The 13566-nt window shown below is 49.9% G+C and overlaps 4 protein-coding genes across 4 annotated transcripts; 1 reads left to right on the top strand and 3 right to left on the bottom strand.

Moving 5' to 3' along the window:
* Nucleotides 1-442: 442 nt before the first annotated feature.
* Nucleotides 443-1346, bottom strand: M436DRAFT_13230 (uncharacterized protein; the record flags this gene model as incomplete). Its single annotated transcript, XM_013576034.1, has 3 exons — nucleotides 443-737; nucleotides 788-1041; nucleotides 1098-1346. Coding segments are annotated over 3 exons (798 nt in total), but the record flags the coding sequence as incomplete, so codon positions are not given.
* A 3807-nt stretch (nucleotides 1347-5153) lies between these two features.
* M436DRAFT_36739 (uncharacterized protein) lies at nucleotides 5154-7744 on the top strand (the record flags this gene model as incomplete). Its single annotated transcript, XM_013576458.1, has 4 exons — nucleotides 5154-5240; nucleotides 5298-5377; nucleotides 5471-6484; nucleotides 6541-7744. The coding sequence occupies 4 exons, from the start codon at nucleotides 5154-5156 to the stop codon at nucleotides 7742-7744; spliced, it is 2385 nt and encodes a 794-aa protein (XP_013431912.1).
* A 360-nt stretch (nucleotides 7745-8104) lies between these two features.
* M436DRAFT_77626 (uncharacterized protein) lies at nucleotides 8105-9337 on the bottom strand (the record flags this gene model as incomplete). The annotated part of the gene is made up of 1 exon (XM_013576938.1): nucleotides 8105-9337. The coding sequence occupies one exon, from the start codon at nucleotides 9335-9337 to the stop codon at nucleotides 8105-8107; it is 1233 nt and encodes a 410-aa protein (XP_013432392.1).
* Nucleotides 9338-9825: 488 nt separating this feature from the next.
* Nucleotides 9826-12698, bottom strand: M436DRAFT_35642 (small oligopeptide transporter; the record flags this gene model as incomplete). The annotated part of the gene is made up of 6 exons (XM_013576255.1): nucleotides 9826-10116; nucleotides 10172-11714; nucleotides 11776-11801; nucleotides 11919-12257; nucleotides 12292-12396; nucleotides 12447-12698. The coding sequence occupies 6 exons, from the start codon at nucleotides 12696-12698 to the stop codon at nucleotides 9826-9828; spliced, it is 2556 nt and encodes an 851-aa protein (XP_013431709.1).
* Between the last annotated feature and the right edge of the window lie 868 nt (nucleotides 12699-13566).

Below are 13566 nucleotides of genomic sequence, written 5' to 3'. Positions count from 1 at the left end.
AACAAGTCACTGACAACTCCCGTTCGATCTGAATATCTCTGCTCATGACCACACGCCCATTTTGGATGTATGCCTGCTTGATAGCCGGTTGGGGGAGCTGATGACGGTCGTGTCGCACCAGAGACCTCAGACTCGATCGTTTTTCCAGCCTGGTTCCGCTGTCGGTACGAGAGACGTCCGACATGGCCGAAGGAGCTCTGGAGTGTCTGGATGTTTCCTGGACGCTAGAGAGAGCTTTCTTGGCTTTGCGGTCGCGCTCTATTGTCCGTAGTTCTGTTTCATCTGCGTTGCCTACGATTGTCGTGACATAGCCTAGTTGAACTCCATATGGATTGATTTTATCCTCGAAGCTCATACGTGAAACGTATGTACGCGGTGACGTGATTGGTTTGCCTCTATGTGTGGTGGGTAGCATAGTATGCTGCTTGCTAGGGAAGCAGTGCCGGAACAGAGGGCGAAGAGTCGCTAGGGAGGCCGCAACGATGCCCAGTCCTGGCTCAACTATGCTCCAACACGCGATAGAAACAGAATGCTCCAAGAAGGTCGGCCGTGCCTCAATACCAGGAATATATGCCAGACGGATCAATGAGGCGATGCTTGCCAGAGAGCCAAGACCAAGCAGACATCCTGCAGATATTTTTGTGGATTTAGGGATAGCTGCACTCCAGATTACCGTCACCGGGAGCAGTGAGAAGAGCCAGTCTGTCAAAGCGTTCATGCCACCAGCGGCGTAGTATCTATTGGAATTAGAGACATCCAGGTGATCTTGATATCTGCAAGGACTTACAAGGGCTGTAGTATAGTGTCCGACATGCACGCTTTCCTGGCTTCTTGCATGAAGAAGTCGGCCGGATTACCGCATTGAAAAACAATGATGAAGGTGAAAGCCAGGCCATAAGTGGTGTAGATCCCTGTCGCGATGTATATGACCTTCCGTTGCCAGGAGAAATTCTCAGGTATGATTCGAAGGAAGAAGATAGCGAGGGCGAGCTTGAGAACGACTGTTGTAACAATGTAAAGAGACATGAAGCCCATGATGAGCTAGGCCGCTGGTCAGTAAGTGGCCAATTATACCAGACTGTATGCATATTGCTTACACCGAAGATTGTGTCAATCAGCCCGAGTTGTGCCTCAAGCCCGTTTAATAACGCTGTGCTTGCAGCATCACTCTTTTGGATGTTCTCGATGGCGATGAGACACGAACAACAAGCCGTGAACACGCATAACGCGAGAAGAATGAAAAAATCGTCCCAATGGAATGATCGTAGAACAACGGCTCTTGCGTACACACGCATGCTCACAGCGAACCAGGCCAGCACAAGAAAAGCGACCGAGACTTGGAACATAGGCAACAAGGTGTGTTTAAGCACCAGCATCCTGGATATGTCGGCGACGTCCATCTCGGTGACACCTAGTGAGGCAGCTATTTTGGCTGTGATGGCCTCACTTGATTCCGACATGGATATCAACGATGGGGGTTTTGGCGTAGAAAGACAGTGAGGGGCCCTCGAGGTTATCAGCAGCACCGGTCCGGAAGTTTTTAGCGGTTCATGCGTGAACGTTGACGACGACGGGATAGAGTGGACTTAGTGAGGGGGACCAGACAATCCTGCGTCTAGGCAATGAAAAGGGGGTGAAAAGAAGGCAAGTCACAATTGGCACGCAGGAGCGATGCAAAAGGAATCGAAAGGAATGTAGGTTAGACGTTCAGCGTGGATTGAGGACCAAAAGAGCAGCGACGAGGCAGAGCGACGACGGAAGAAGAAAGAACACCGGCCTACTCAATCTCTGTCTACGATGCAGGCGATCTGATGGACGAAGCATCTTGATAGATTAAACACGACCATTTCGTGTCAGAGCACTTCTGCTTGATCTGCTTCAGGGTATACTAGATCAAGCAGGGTTGAATACTTCTCTTGAATCGCCGCTACCCCTTTGATCCCGTGCGTCGGTCACACTCGGAGCGTCCCCGCCATGACGCCTTGGCCGGTCTGCCGGTTTGAGCAGTAGAGCAACAGCGTACTTGCGCTATCTCTGTTCTTTGCTCGACGTGCATAAACTGGCGGCGATGGCGCGCATAAGGCCACAGACGGCGGCCACGCGATCCAGCAACGGCCAACGATACCATTGATACTTCTCTCAACCAGGAGGTCCACTGCGCACATGGCGAGACTCGTCTCTGCCACAAACTCGCTTACACGCTCGATACCGTAGCATGACGCGTTTGCGGACACTACCAGAACGGGATGAATCTGCTTCAGAGGCTTTGTATAGAGCAGGGTCGACGCCCGATAATCTATCCCGATTCCTGGTACGGAGTAAAGTGTAGGAAGAAGAGCAGAAGAAAAATCCGAGCCCTTCAAATTTCCAACGCGCCGACGATGAAACGCGCCGTAGTCTGGGGTAGAAAGATTTCTCTCTTACACATGGCACACACTCCTCGGTCATACCAATCAACAGGCGCCAGAGACTCTTCCGAGGACTGGCGTACCTAGACAAGAGTATGATGGCGTATATCGGTACAGACTCTGTGGCTATGAATGAGGTAGGAGGCTCCAAAGATACTCTTTTCAAGAGCTATCCGTCAGCCGCATCTTATCGATCAATATTCAGGTTGTGGGTCTAATCAACGATTTTACAGTTGGTACAGGCGGCCTGACAACATCTCATGATGTCGACATTAAATGCATCGGCTGCAGCATGTAAAATTCTTTGTCGCATCTTTGATGTCGTCCTCTTCCTGGTTCCGACCATCACACCGTCTCTAGTGACGACTACACAGCCCTCGGAACAAGTCTCAATCCAACACATGGTCACAGCAGTATAGATGAACCGCATGATCAATGCATTTCGGTAGATTGCTAAGGCCACTAACGCTCCCCCATATTCGCACGAGTATGCCAGCGACACCGGCCGGCCTTACCCATCTCTCGACCGCACCGTCGTCTTGTCACCGTCTCCAGCAATTTCCTTCAACTTGCACCGCCGACCCCTGTAGCAGGTAGGATAACATCACGTTGATATGCTGCTCACAACCGCCGATAGATGGCCGCCATCATACGTCTCCAGACCTGACTCGACGTACACGGTCGGTCATTAAGCCGCAACTTGCTAAGATATCCATTAGCAGGTAAGGACGACTAGATGGAAAACAAACCAGGATCTCTTGAGGCATCGAGTCTTCAAGGCATATACTCATATTTCGTGAATCATCAAGTGTCTTGGTATTGATGTGCTAACAACGGCAGTGTCCGTCTTACTTTCAAACTTGAATACCTGTCGTCGTTGGTTCAGATAGCTTATATCCGCCCATTATTTGCACAGGCTTCAATGCAGATCCCAAGTTACAAGACAACTGCCAAGTTGTGTCAACACTCTACGTGGTCCATTCCGCGTCAAACTGCCAATTAGCGCCTACAATCCTGAAAATTTACCGCCAAGGACACGATCGTGGACGAGCCTCAAACACAAGCTCTGCGATTCCGCCACTGAAGAGGTTTTATAACAACCAAGTATAGTAGTGTCCAGGTAGCCGGTGGAGTCCAACCATCCTTACAATCTTGAATGCGTCTCGCACAAACACGAGAGCGTTGCATGTCCTATGGCAGTGCTCTTCAGTGGATTCTAGGGCCGTTCGACCACCACCAACGGCACCGGGACGATTCCCTTCGCTGGTAACCTATATCGTTGGGTGGGCCCAAAAGCCGGTATTGGTAAACAGCATAGATTTGGTACCTTGATTACGGTCGAGCATGGCTGGGTTTCGAGAAAAGAAGTCCGCATCTTGCTTAAGCTAACTGCATACCAACATGCATATAGAGTCTCTTCGCGCTTCGAGTAAGGTGACTTATGCGTATGGTTGGTGTCAAAGCTGCAACAACCTTGTCAGTGTTCCAGCCAGCCTCAATTGCCTCACACCATGCATCTTGCTCGTCAATTGGCACCATACTGCTGGAAACAAGTGATCTGTTGTCGGATTTTACCATGAATAGACAACCCTCGCTGATGGTCGCAACCGATAGTTCCATCCGATATGTTGATAATTTTGTCTTGTGGAGGATGGAACCTCTGGCCAGCTTGCCCTCACACGAGAAAAGATCGAGATCTCGTATCACTGCAGCTGTCATAGATTGGGACTTCGTTAAACACAGCAAAAACAGGGAAACAGTGTTTCTTACCGATGCTTCGATCATAGATATCTGCTATGCTGGGAACCTCGCAAAGGCTCTCAACTGCGCATACTCATGATGATGTTGAGATCTTGAGATGTTGGATGGTTGATTGGCTTGGAGTCTGTGTTGGGACTCATGGTGGTGGCAGGTGTCTGTATGGCATCGTTCGCCACGTTCGAGTTGCTAACTCATGAGTTTCTTGAAATTCAAGTAAATCGAATTCTCTTGAGATTGTATTGGTTTACTCCCGCCCATTGCCAGAAGTGTGTCATGCAGCCATTGTAAGATGTACAGGTCTTCCGGTGAGTCTGGAGTGTTCATTGAGATTCACCGATTCATCAGCTTCTTTTCTGGAATGGTTCGCCATCCAGAAAGCAATACGCATTCTGATGGCTTTCATACTTCAGTGCTTTCTCTATCCTGCACTCCCAAGAAGGTGAATACTATAGGTAGGCATGAAATCTCTTTGGCCCTGAGATAGAGCCAGAGAGAGCTGAAAATGGACTGCTTCTCCATGATACCATCTCGTCTCGAATCCGTTGTGAAATTTGATGGTTACACGCGTGGCATGCTTCAGGTCATGGAGAGTTCGTCAGCAAGCCGTGCTGAGGCGATAGCGGGGTACACTCGGAAACCATTCCCCGACCCCACCTCAATCGTCCTTGCCCTAGCCGTACCTAGCCATGACTAGCCGTACTTTCCACCTTTGTTCAGGAACTGGCATCCGAACCTGCGTCTCGATCGACACAGTCTTGCAAGAGGCAGACGAATCTTGACGTCCCTTTCTCATGTCGTTGGCAACCCTATCGTAGTTGATCGAATACAACACCTCACACGAAGAGGTCAACCAAAAGCCGACAAAAGCATCAAGGAAACGACCATTCTCTGAATGCCACCTTACGATACACACACCATTTCATCCAAGTTTTGCTTGAGCATGCTGTTATGACACTGAGGAACAATTGAGCACAGTATACCGTCATGGGAGACACAGGAAAGAATAGCAACAAGGCGGTTAGAAAGAACGCCTCCAATGCATGCAAGGGTTGCCGGGAGAGCAAAACCAAGGTGCGTGATACCGAGCATCTGACCTAGATCACTGGCCGCATGGTTGACACATGACAGTGCGATAACCAACAGCCATGCAGCGGTTGCACAAAGAAGGGCAAAGAATGTGTCTACGACTCTCGAGACGACAAAAGACGGTAAGAGTCATAATCTCCAAGAAGTACCTGTCGGCATTTCTCAATCGACATTGTTCTTTCTTGATCACATGGACCAAAGCTGACTCTGGTCAGAGTCCAGCTCCGCACTGCAGTCCATATTCTTCAGCGACGTGTGCAGCAGCTCAGCAAAGTCATCGTCGAGGCTGGCAAAGAGGTTCCGCCGCTGAATCACGATGACGAGGAATTCCTGGAACGTGTTCTGGGCACTCTCGGCCTCTCTGATGTTCCACCGTACGAGTCCTCAGCCGTCAACATTAGCAAAACACCCAGCCATCTAGCCACGAAACAACAGACTTTCACACCCGAAACGTCACATTCACCATCAGTAGGGCCTCCCATTCTGGCCGAAGTTGCTACCTCGTCTCCAAGCGTCGTTCCGGACGCTACCTCTGCAGATGTTCAACTCCAGAGGCCAGGTTTCAACGACGTTGCCAGGATAATGGCTAGTATGCATGACACGGCAACGACACACCTTCCGAGCACCAATACGAGTAACAACATGATTCCGGGCTCGGATCACATATCGCCAGATTGGCCATTCCCAACCTTGGATAATATGCTCAACTTTGATCTCTTCGACCCTGGCGATCTTTCCTTGCATTTCTTGACCGAGCCACCATCAGATATACCACCAACACTCCAACCCGAGCCTGCCCCTACCCTTCAGATTGAACAGATACCACGTCGACAAGAAGATAGCATCTCTAATTTGGGAGATGAAGAGAACACCGAGTTGGTTGACCAACTCTCTGCTCGTCTAGGATCTCTCCGCTTGGCCCCTGATGGCAAATTAAGGTACTTTGGCACCGCATCAAATCTCCATCTGATGGACAATCAGAGCAAGTCGAGTGAAAATTTCATGCTCCGCACGCCGTCTCGAGTCAACGTCCAAAGTCTTCTCGAAGTCGCCGATCTGAGTCAAGTGGTAGATACGCAGCTTGAGGGCCACCTTCTACGACTATTTTTCACATGGCACAATCCCAGCAGTTATATCGTGGACGAAGAGGTTTTCTATATGGCTAGGCAGAGCTGGTTTAATACTGGTGTGCAGAACAGTTACTATAATGATGTGCTAAAGGACGCGATGTAAGTCCATGCTGATGCACATGAACAGGATGAAGATACTAACGAGAGGTGTTCAGGTGTGCGATCGGTGCTTCTTTTGGAAGCCATTCCAATTTGTCGCTCATAACTTATCCCAGGTCTATGCCCCAATTCTTCTCGGACCGAGCGAAAATACTGCTGGATTCTCATTTGGATAGTCCGTGTGTGGCGACTGCCCAGGCACTCACGATATTAGCCAGCTACGAAGAGTCATGCCAAAACATCGCCCGAGGCTGGCTGTTTGGAGGAATGGCGATGAGGGTAGCTTTTGACCTCGGTCTGCACATTGATAGTACAGGATACGTGGCTCAAGGTATATTGACAGTGGCCGAAGCTCGTGCAAGACAAGTGGCTTTCTGGGGCTGCTATCTCTCGAATCTACTTTGGAGCTTCCACCTCGGTCGTCCTTTCTCACTAGACGACAGCGAGGTGACTGTTCCAAAGCCCGATCCCAACATTCCGGCAGCAAATCCCATCTGGCAGCCCTACTCTGTTCCTTCGCTTCAGTTGACCTCTGGCGCCATGCAACACACCTCTCTACCAGATATCACGCCCCAGATCTTCCATCACTGGCTCTTCCTTTGCCAAAATATTGCCGTCGTGGGACATGCACTTTACTCCCACAGGTCAATATCGAAACCGGCACTCCAAGAACTCTGTGAGGAATGCACAGACGATTTGTTCCACTGGAAGGAATCTTTGCCTCCACATCTCCAAATCGATACTTCGGATACCGAAACAATCAGACTACCACAGTTACTCATGCTGCACATGGAGTACCATCATCTGCAGATATTCTTGCACAGACCATGGACAAGTGGACAACTACAGCCTTCGCCCTCACAAGGAGCTGGTGTGCACCATGCCCGTCATATCTGCGCCACATCTGCAACAGAAATCACACGTTTACTTCGCATCTACGAGACACAGTATTCGTTCCGCTTCATCAATGTCGAAATCATACGTATACTCTCTTCTGCAGCGCTGATTTTGATCTTTGCAACCGTACCGTTACCGCACAGAGAAATCGATGTCGAGATGACTGGATATTTGAATACTTGTTTCAGAGCTCTAGAAGACTTGGGTGGAAGGTACGACTCGGCCAAGGAGACGCGATCTACGCTACTGGCTATACAGAGAAGATGGAATGATCTGTATGGTAGAAATACAGGACAGAAGAGGGGTCCTACCATGCGAGGCTCAACGGGACAGGGCAAGAAGGTCAGAGCTGCTCCGTTGTAGTATGTCATTACCACGGAGCTGCATTGTATACAAACGGACCTTGAGACAATGCGTGCAAGTACACAACGCTTTCCGAAGTACGAAAATATTCATGGACAGAGATTGTCTCAAAGGTGTTCCCATGGCCACATTTATATCCATCAGGACATTGTGCAATCAGAAAGTTGTATGAGGTTCACATTGTATTCTAAGCAAGTAGAATTAGTCCAGAGCTTGTTGTACAACACCGATTTGAACCTCGTCACCTCATCAGGCTGTAGATCTCCTTGCATCGTATCTTGACCACCTCTTTCGTATCTATTCGGTATGTTTCCACCGCTCCTCGCCATGGATGTAGCTACAAGAGCCGAGTCATAGCAATCAACAATCACCTATGCCTTCCCATAGATTCTTGCACTCGCTGATGTCTTTCCACAGTTCTTCACGCTTGATGAAACCACAATTTTCGCTTTCAAGATGTGCAATCAGCTCAGTAAAGGAAGACATGAACTTTGCACTGCAGCCCCCAGCCGTATTTGGGCAACGGTACAGGTGTGTTTCGATCGCGACACCGGATATCTGTAGAACCATGGTTTCATTGGGATCTTGTTGGCGTTGATAACGGTGGATGCTACTGCAGTTTAAATCGGGGCGTTGTGGACAGGATGATGTTTCCAGATGTCCAGCGACTTGCCAGACGGCGTCGAAACCGATATGACAGAATGGACAGCTGAGGACTTTAGGTCTCAGGACAGGTTTTGTGTCCTGGGATTTGATCTCGCTCAACGAGAAAGTCGAGTTCTCGACGATGCTTCCAGGGTCGTCTATAGCGGGACCGGGTGTATTGGCTCGAGACGAGGTGGCCGAAACGTAGACTGATGATGCGGGACGGCGAGGATTGTCGGTTTGAGTAGATTGGTCACGGTACATGACTGATGAGATCTCTCCGTCGCCATTGTTGGTGGGCCTGCAGCCAGCTCGGTAGTCAGCAAATCGCAGTTCCTCAAATGAGAAGGTCTGGTAAGAGCGCATGCTGGTGATTGACTGGTAATGCAACATTATCGAGAGAGTGTCCTTCTCGATAAAAGCTTTGAAAGGAATACAAGTTGTGCATGGCTTTGTAAGTTGAGTTTCGGCCAGCAAGCTGCTCATGGGCTGAGTAGCAACCACAGCTGGAGGAAGAGCAGCTGGCGAAGCGGCCACAACAGGTTGAGAGGCGGGAACTGAGCTGACAGCAGGCATAGGGGCTGGGTTGATGGGATCAGCGCGTATGTGAATTGATGAGTTCATGTGCTGGAACAGATCGATTGCTTTCTGGAAGTGGCGCTCGCAGCTGGTACAGTAAGGCAACGCATGGTGGTTGAGAGCATCCATGTGCTGCTCTGCCGCATGCTTGTTCACGAAGCGTCTCTCACAAGTCTCGCAAGTGTCAGTATACCAGTGACTCAGGGCTGTCATGTGCTGGTTGCAGCCAGCCTGTGTGGTGAACGTGCGATCGCACTTGTCGCATTCAAATTCATCCTCGTCGTCCCAATGATCTAGAGCATCCATGTGTTGCCTGGCTGCGTTCCAAGAGCCGAAACAGCGGTCGCATGTCTCACAAGCGTAGCTCATAGTGATGTTGACGTATTGGCAATGGCAAAAGTGCCCAGAGGATGCGCCTTGCGCAGGAGGAGGTCGCAGTGGTTGATAGAGAGATGTGCTGCGCGGAGAAAAAGGACAGGAGAGGAGGATCAGCGACGTCGAAATTGAAGTGATCGCAGTCGCTCGTAGAGTTGAACCTTGGCGAGTGAGATGGAAGTCGTGAAATCGCACCTTCCCTGAGAACGCGTCGTTGGATGAGCCATTACCGCACGAGACTTACGAGAATGTATCTTGCGTCTAGGTATTAGACCTCATATCAGACCCATCTGGTTCACCTCAAGTCGTAACATATGTAGCTGCCCATACATCGGTTGGAAAAGCAAGTAAAACATCAAGAAAATTCAGTAATACATTATGAACAGCTATATACATACAGACTAGACATACGCAATGTCCGCAAACAACATTTTGAAGCTGTCATATCCACACGTTGGCTCGAGGATTTACGCCGTCCAAATTTACCACTTCCAAGATCCAGCAGGAGGGCCGAAGATCTCGTCACCAGTGACCACCTTTCTGGCGTTGGCGGTACCGCCGGTACCATCCAAAGTGTTACCGACAATGGTAGTACCCCAGTAGTCAGGCATGGTCTTGCCTGGGAGCTGGACGCAGAAGAAGAGAATGATGGCGCAGAGCGCAAGACCAACGTCCCAGGCGGCAGAAGTGATGTAGTTGTACTCCATCCACCAGCCACGGTATCTGTTACGGATGAACTTGTTAAACGCCCACCCCACAAGGGCCCAAGAAAGCTGGTGAAGATTAGCACAAGTTTTAAATCGTCACAAGGATTTGTGAGGAACTTACGATGTTCATAGCCGAGTAGGGAGGAACATAACTAAAACAGGCAAAGATCAAAGGCATGGAGATCTTGCGAATCAACGATACTCTAGGGAAGACGCGAGCGAGCCCGTAAACCATGATGGGAGCCATGAAACCGGCAACCCAGAAGTATTGAAGGCCCTGGTAAATAGCACCAGAAGAGAATATGTGCTTGGGTCCAATGGCGCCCCAGATCACGGATGCGTTGTAGAAGGTCTTGATGGAAGCGCATGTGAAATCTCCTGATGCAGCCTTGGTGCAAACATTCTTGATAGCACCCATGGCCCACTCAACAGTAGCGAGCTGGCAGAGACAAGACCAAACAGTGGCCACAAGTTGAGCCATGAACATGGTTCGCTGAGGCACATGCATGTAGTGACCAAGCTTCAGATCCTGACAGAAATAGAGTGCCTGAGTCATGACGATGTATCCAAAAGTCTTGAACATCATCATCGCGATGGGGTGGCCGGGCTGAATGTAACCAATGATGAATTCGGTGAAAACATTGAGACCGAGTTGGATGTTGGTGAAAGCCTGAATCATACCAATGGGAATCGTGAAGACCGTCGCAATGACGAGCGAAAGAATGACAGAATACCACTCCATCTTGGTAGGGTATGCGAGTGCCGACACGAAGGCAAATGCGGTCATGATAGCCAACAGAGCAAGGTACCACCAAGTGGGCACAAGCCTGTACTTGCGCATAATCTTCATGTGTACATCATCAAGCTCTCCCTTGGAGGACTTCAAGCGGCGCCAGATCTCGGGACCATGGAAGAGATATGTGTGGCTGACAAGGGCAGCGATACTAGCGAAACTCATACCATAGGTGAGGGCGAAGGCAGTAGAAAGCATCAGAGGCGAGTATGCCTCGTACTTGACGGGATCAACAACATGCTCAGGCGTGAGAATTCTGGAGATGTTGTAGGTAGCTCCCGTGTTGTCGAAGATACCGTTCTGAGAGATGGGCAGATATTCACCGTACCAGACGTTGCTGTATTGCAGAGCAGGCACGACGATCCAACCGAAGAAGATAATACCAACACCAGTGTTGGCGAGCGCGTGCCATGGAGCAAGTAAAGGACTATTATAGAAAGAATTGATCTGAGCCCAGTCAAGAGTGAAACCGGTGAAGGGGAAGCCCAAGGAGACACCAGTCTGCTGACCGAAGAGCTGGTTGACAATGACGTTGTTGGGCTTGGCCCAAGTGACCCAGGCAAAGTAGCTGAAGGCAGGGATGATGAAGTCAGGGAACCAGGACCATACGAACATGACAACCATCATGATCATGAACCACTTGTAACGACTGACGGACCAGCCGTTAGTAGTCGAGGGGTCAGCCTTGCTATGGTCGTGCAAGGCGTACATGAAACCCACGTTGACCAAAGCACCAGGCCAGATCATAGCGGCGGGCTCGACAAGGAATTTTCGGACGGATCCAGCGAGACCAAAGCCCAGACACTGAGTAGACAAGGCAAATAGAGTGTTAAAACCCCATCCGAACTGGCTGGTGTTGAAGTGGTAGAACCTAAAAGCAAAAATTTGGTTAGCATGATCTGACAACGTTAAAAAGCCATTCTTTTACGCACTTCTTAAGCGTTACGACGGTGTCGACCTAGAGGGCACAATTAGCATGGTTCAGTAGAAGAAAAGGTGTGGTGTTGATGCAACAAGTCAGCTTGACCTGAGGGTCAAGTTTTGCTCGTTGAATCCGCACTTTCAGCCCACTCACAAAGTATCCCGCGCCACCTCCGAACGAAGCATTGGCCATGGCAACAATGATAACATGTTCCTTGACGTTGAAGGGGCCTGGGTTGAGGTTGAACCTCACTCCGAAAAGCCCAATCTCCTTGTTAGGCAGAGACTTCGCCATAGCGACACCGATAGGATAGGAGATAAGTTGTACGACGTAAGGACCGATGGAGATGTTGGGATAGCGCAGCAGGAACAGAGCGTTGAGTGACGAGCATACTGTGGTCATGACAAGACCAATAGTCCATGCTCTGAAAGTGTTTGCAGGCACATCCTCGTCGTAGTTTCTCACGACAGCGCGGACCTTTGAGAATGTCAGCTTTGGCAGTCTGGCTAGAGAGGGAGTCATTTACCTCAGGATAGGGCGAGTCTTCGATCATGGCGCCAACCAATTGTGCCTCTCCCTTCAAGTCATGAGCACCAGTAGCGGCATCGACCATCTCAATGGCTTCATCGGACTAAGGAGAATTAGTACGCTTGTCTTTCGGTGTTAGTTCTGCGTACGCACCATGTTGGGATCCCACATATGGTCTCTCTTAAAGGCCTTGAGGCGGCGGTTGGCCTCTACCTCAGTGATGTCGCGAACATCACCCACGATGACCTCTTCCGCGACTCCATGGTCGGGACCGAGTTTGCTGCTGCTGCCAGCATCCTTGGTCTGACTGTCAAGTCTGGAGATCTCATTGACCGTGATAGGCTCTTCTTGATTGGTGTTCGACCTTTTGAAGCCGAACCTCTTACCAATGCCTTTGGACGACATCTTTACAGTATTGAGCTGCGACTCAGGGAGATGTTTGTTGACTACAGAACGTGGAAAAGCAGAGGGGGATTGACTCGTTATAACTTAGCTTTCCCTCCGTCTGAACACGAGATAAGGTCGACCAATGGAAGCCAGTACTCCTTCTAGATATGACCGAGAAGCGAAGACTACAACTGTTTAGGGGAGAAATGGCCGAGGTGAACCATGTAGCCACAACTCAATCTTGATACGCCATGAACATGCTTTTGTACGGTTAGTCGGTAGCCTCCACAGAACGAACTTCGTTGCATGTGCAATGTCGCACGCGACCCGACAAAATCATGGTTGGAGGAGTGACTAGTGGGGTAAATCATAGCACTAGTCCTCGCGAAAGCATTTCAAAGTGTGCTTGAGCCACTAGACGCCGGCGAGACCTGTTCGACACCTTCTTGATTGGGAATGACTTTTTATCTTATCAAGGTCACAAGCCTTCCCACGGGCACTTGGCATATCAAGGTTCAGGGTCTAAGACGCTGTGTGAGAGCTTGAAGGGGCTTGACCCTCGTTGGCATCGATCTTGGTGATGCTTGGTGGTATGCTTGAGTCGTGACCCAGTCGCGGTCGAGAAATAATATCGCATCGGACAATTTGCGCTCTCGCGCAACTCTTGTCGAGGTCAAGCAATACCAACGAAGCACACCCATATGTTCGGGCATTGGTGGCCGGCAGCGTGGTTCAGATAGACTCAATTGATCCTTTGACGGTGGTAATTACGTACCGGGTTCTAGACAGACCATCTGAGGTGGAAATAGGCGAGGTGGCGTCTGCGAGTTGTCTCAAGGCTCGTAATCCTATTCCCCGGCGTCGCGATAGGACATAAGATCTCCGC

The sequence above is a fragment of the Aureobasidium namibiae genome, assembly GCF_000721765.1.
Source record: "Aureobasidium namibiae CBS 147.97 unplaced genomic scaffold scaffold_1, whole genome shotgun sequence".
Taxonomy (NCBI): domain Eukaryota; kingdom Fungi; phylum Ascomycota; class Dothideomycetes; order Dothideales; family Saccotheciaceae; genus Aureobasidium; species Aureobasidium namibiae.
Note: the sequence above shows the minus strand (reverse complement) of the source record. Positions and strands in the feature narration are given on the sequence as shown.